The sequence below is a fragment of the Oncorhynchus keta genome, unplaced genomic scaffold, assembly GCF_023373465.1.
Source record: "Oncorhynchus keta strain PuntledgeMale-10-30-2019 unplaced genomic scaffold, Oket_V2 Un_contig_27358_pilon_pilon, whole genome shotgun sequence".
Lineage (NCBI taxonomy): Eukaryota > Metazoa > Chordata > Actinopteri > Salmoniformes > Salmonidae > Oncorhynchus > Oncorhynchus keta.
In genome coordinates this window covers 9,552-14,421 of record NW_026285479.1, presented here as the reverse complement: position 1 = coordinate 14,421, position 4,870 = coordinate 9,552, and the positions used below count along the sequence as shown (strand labels likewise).

The 4,870-nt window shown below is 44.3% G+C and overlaps 1 protein-coding gene across 1 annotated transcript; it reads right to left on the bottom strand.

Moving 5' to 3' along the window:
* Nucleotides 1–1,161: 1,161 nt before the first annotated feature.
* LOC127922833 (interferon-induced GTP-binding protein Mx2-like) lies at nt 1,162–4,494 on the bottom strand. The gene is made up of 3 exons (XM_052506700.1): nt 4,396–4,494; nt 3,980–4,189; nt 1,162–3,586 (listed from the first exon to the last, which is right to left on the bottom strand). Exons 1-3 carry the CDS (start codon nt 4,492–4,494, stop codon nt 3,350–3,352), a joined length of 546 nt encoding a protein of 181 aa, XP_052362660.1. The 3' UTR covers nt 1,162–3,349.
* Between the last annotated feature and the right edge of the window lie 376 nt (nt 4,495–4,870).

Below are 4,870 nucleotides of genomic sequence, written 5' to 3'. Positions count from 1 at the left end.
TGAAAATGGACCACGTCATGGAGGTGGTTGTTCGCACTGTAAATTTCATCCGGTCCAGAGGTCTGAACCATCGTCAGTTTGACAAACTTCTCAGCGACAGCAACATTACCCACAGCCTGCCATACCACACTGAAGTGAGATGGTTAAGCCGAGGCGCTGTGCTGAGGCATTTCTTTGATCTACGAGAGGAAATCGGACAGTTCATGGAGAAAAAGGAAAACCGGTGTTGGAATTACAATCTCAGGAATGGCTACGGGACCTTGCATTCTTGGTTGATATTACTGAACACTTGAACAATCTGAACAAAATGTTGCAAGGCCGCAAAAAGTTGTCACACAGTTTTCTGACAACATACATGCATTTAAGTTGAAGCTGACTTTGTGGGAGATGCAAATGGCAACCCTGCCCTGATTTTATCAGTATCTACTACCAGGGTACCCCAAATTAACAGCCCTGGCTGCTAAAATTTTGTGCATGTTTGGGACAACCTACCTTTGTGAACAAATTTTCTCAGTGATGAATATCAATAAAACAAAAATGCGTTCAAGGCTCACAAACAAGCACTTAAATGACATTCTGAAAGTGACAGCTAGTCAGGACATGACACCTGGTGTTGATGCACTTGTACAGGCCAAAAGATGCCAAGTTTCAGGTACAAATACAAGTCCAGACTAGACTAACACCTTTAAAATGCTGCCTTAGATACTGTTTGCATTGAAAGAATACAGCTCTGTGAAGATGAATCCTTACTGTGGTGATTTAAAAAATGTGCACTTTAATGTTAGTCAGCAGCTTCAAAACAAAAGTTGTGTGATGGAATTCTACTGTTCATACAACTCCATACATTTTCAGTATGTATTGTATGTGTATGTATGTTTCATGTATGAAGTTTACAGATTTACAGGACAGGCGAACACTTTCTTCATTACACATTTAAAATCACTCTCCTTAGTTTGTAAGGTGTACGCAGGGATTACATTTAGATTTTATATGCGTATGTGTAAGTGGTTTAAAAATTCCTTTCTTTAAAAGTCTCATTTAATCTTAAAGTGCATTACTATATTTTTCAGTACCAATTAAAGTTTTGTGCCTTTGTACAATCAGTGGGATCAGTTGCAATGCATATTTGTGAATGATAAAAGTAAATTGCACATTTGTCTAAGGAAATATGAGGTGTTTCATGAAATGTTTTGTAAAAGGATAGTTCATTAAATTTCAATATTTTCCTAATGTTCTTGTGCTTCTTTACACCAAAACAAAGGAAAGACATGATATTTTGGTTATTTATAGCAGAGTATGGTATAATTTTAATGGTCCGGCCCACTTGACATCTCCCTAGGCCGTATGTGGCCCACGATGCGAAATGAGTTTGACACCCCTGGGTTAGAGGGTAGAGGTGGCAGGGTAGCCTAGTGGTTAGAGGGTAGAGGTGGCAGGGTAGCCTAGTGGTTAGAGGGTAGAGGTGGCAGGGTAGCCTAGTGGTTAGAGGGTAGAGGTGGCAGGGTAGCCTAGTGGTTAGAGGGTAGAGGCGGCAGGGTAGCCTAGTGGTTAGAGTGTAGAGGCGGCAGGGTAGCCTAGTGGTTAGAGGGTAGAGGCGGCAGGGTAGCCTAGTGGTTAGAGGGTAGAGGCGGCAGGGTAGCCTAGTGGTTAGAGGGTAGAGGTGGCAGGGTAGCCTAGTGGTTAGAGGGTAGAGGTGGCAGGGTAGCCTAGTGGTTAGAGGGTAGAGGTGGCAGGGTAGCCTAGTGGTTAGAGGGTAGAGGTGGCAGGGTAGCCTAGTGGTTAGAGGGTAGAGGTGGCAGGGTAGCCTAGTGGTTAGAGGGTAGAGGCGGCAGGGTAGCCTAGTGGTTAGAGGGTAGAGGTGGCAGGGTAGCCTAGTGGTTAGAGGGTAGAGGTGGCAGGGTAGCCTAGTGGTTAGAGGGTAGAGGTGGCAGGGTAGCCTAGTGGTTAGAGGGTAGAGGTGGCAGGGTAGCCTAGTGGTTAGAGGGTAGAGGTGGCAGGGTAGCCTAGTGGTTAGAGGGTAGAGGTGGCAGGGTAGCCTAGTGGTTAGAGGGTAGAGGTGGCAGGGTAGCCTAGTGGTTAGAGGGTAGAGGTGGCAGGGTAGCCTAGTGGTTAGAGGGTAGAGGTGGCAGGGTAGCCTAGTGGTTAGAGGGTAGAGGTGGCAGGGTAGCCTAGTGGTTAGAGGGTAGAGGTGGCAGGGTAGCCTAGTGGTTAGAGGGTAGAGGTGGCAGGGTAGCCTAGTGGTTAGAGGGTAGAGGTGGCAGGGTAGCCTAGTGGTTAGAGGGTAGAGGTGGCAGGGTAGCCTAGTGGTTAGAGGGTAGAGGTGGCAGGGTAGCCTAGTGGTTAGAGGGTAGAGGTGGCAGGGTAGCCTAGTGGTTAAAGTGTAGAGGTGGCAGGTAGCCTAGTGGTTAGAGTGGAGAGGTGGCAGGTAGCCTAGTGGTTAAAGTGTAGAGGTGGCAGGTAGCCTAGTGGTTAAAGTGTAGAGGTGGCAGGTAGCCTAGTGGTTAGAGTGTAGAGGCGGCAGGGTAGCCTAGTGGTTAGAGTGTAGAGTGGGCAGGGTAGCCTAGTGGTTAGAGTGTAGAGGTGGCAGGTAGCCTAGTGGTTAGAGTGTAGGGTCGGCAGGTAGCCCAGTGGTTAGAGTGTAGGTAGCCTAGTTAATATAAAAAGGTAGCCTAGTTAATATACAAATATCTCAAAACAGCAGATTTAACTAATGTATACATCTAAACCATTCCAGTTGCAAAGAGGAACCAGACAAGTGTGTCCATTTTCACCGTTGTTATTTACAGGCATCAAGTATACATGATGCTATCATAACATTATTCTCAGTGCTGATGCCCCTTCGACCAATTAGAAAAGGACGGGATACAACATTTATTTCCATTCGTTGCTGTCGAAAAAGAAAACCCTGCGACTCAAATTTTTGCCCAACATGTTTACATTAATTATAAGTAGTCCGTTTTTCACAGTATGTACTCTAATAGCTTCTGAAGTTTTGTTGCTTGTATGATCATTAATGGTACGGCTGTTTACGTTTTGGAGATACAAGGTTTACTTACTGTACGTCAGCGACAATTTGTCAGTTTTAATCATATCAAAAACAGTCTTAACATCTTTCATTTGTCAATTTTGAGATTAAATATTTTGCGGATATGTGATGATAGTATAAAAGGCCAGAGCTTTTGAGAGTATAGCTGTGTTCTGTGACAATGGGAATAGCATTTTCAGTGCTCTGAATCCCAAATTTGACAGCACTAAAATGTCCATCTTTTAAAATATTCTGTATGTTGATTAATTGCAGGTAAAATGATTGTGGGACAGTTATTCAGCCCTGGTTGGTTACATCACAATGTCAACCACTCTGATCCCAGAGGCTACTGATCTTGTTATTGGCCAGTCCAAGACGCTTGACTTTTTCCCTCAAGGCTTCACGTTTCCGGCCAATCTCTGATTCCTCCTTCAGCATCTCGTCCAAGTCATCGCTGTTCAGCAGGCCCAGCATCTCACTGGACAGGATCCTGGCTGACTCCTTCAGGATGAAGTAACGGATCAGCATGGGCACCTGGTCCGCCAGTCGCTGCACCACGATCTGAGAGAGAGGTAGGCGGGAGAGGAGAGGAAGGGCGGGAGGGAGAGGACTAACAATTTAGATGTAAACATTGGTTTCGTCAAAGCTAGCGTGTGAACATCAGAGCTAGTAAGCGTATCGAGTTGTTATGGGTTAATTAGTTGGGGTTAATTAGCGACTTCAGAGTCAGCTATTTTAGCCACTACGGTTAGTAAAATTTAAAGGGGTTGGCTTAGATTAACAACACGCTGGGATTCGTACTGCTGCCGTCCTAACCACTTCATCTTTTCATTCAAAATACAATTTGTCATCACTGGCGCTAGAGACTGCTGCCTGGCACAACTCCTCCTGCGTTCTTTAATCTACGTCTACTGACATTTAGATCTCCATGTTGGAACTAGTGTTGCGTTGTACCTCAAAGTATGAATTGAGGAGTTCAGGGTACTTGCTCCTGGTGTCATAACCTGAGCAGTCAGTTTCCCCTGGGGTTTCCTTCTGTGCTGGCGTCAGTGTTCGGGCAAAGATTTCATCCTGTGTGTACATCTGCATCTCCATCTCAAACTGCTCCTCGATCCTGTCCATCACAGTGGTTAACTGCTGTTTCTGGATGGCATCAATGTTGGTCTAGGAGATCAAACAAAGAGTAAGGATGTAGTATATATATATTTTTAAATTTAATTAGGTAAAAACAACTCATTTCACGTAATAGGTGTAGAAACGGCTATTCACAAAATAAAATTACGTTAAAAACAAAAAAACATAATTTAGACGGATGAGCAGTGTGTATTGTCACAGATCATACCACAGTTGTTAATGTGCTGTTACGTTACCATTGAAAAACGCTGAAGGCAAGGATAATTCTCAAAGCTGTTTTTGGACACAACAAAAAGTGTTTCTGCACCAGATCTGGAAAACGCATACAAATGCATAAGTTAACGACTTAACATGTTTTCCCTTACCTCCACCACTAAGGTACTATTCAATTCCCTTACCTCCACCACTAAGGTACTATTCAATTCCCTTACCTCCACCACTAAGGTACTTTCCAATTCCCTTACCTCCACCACTAAGGTACTATTCAATTCCCTTACCTCCACCACTAAGGTACTATTCAATTCCCTTACCTCCACCACTAAGGTACTATTCAATTCCCTTACCTCCACCACTAAGGTGCTATTCAATTCCCTTACCTCCACCACTAAGGTACTATTCAATTCCCTTACCTCCACCACTAAGGTGCTATTCAATTCCCTTACCTCCACCACTAAGGTACTTTCCAATTCCCTTACCTCCACCACTAAGGTA

Excerpts from the sequence above, each read along its gene's own strand:
- LOC127922833 (XM_052506700.1), bottom strand. The coding sequence starts at position 4,494 with ATGCATTTGTATGCGTTTTCCAGATCTGGTGCAGAAACACTTTTTGTT. Across the intron at positions 4,190-4,395 it reads GCCTTCAGCGTTTTTCAATG|ACCAACATTGATGCCATCCA; the intron begins GTAACGTAACAG and ends TTGATCTCCTAG. Across the intron at positions 3,587-3,979 it reads TCCTCAATTCATACTTTGAG|ATCGTGGTGCAGCGACTGGC; the intron begins GTACAACGCAAC and ends CCTCTCTCTCAG.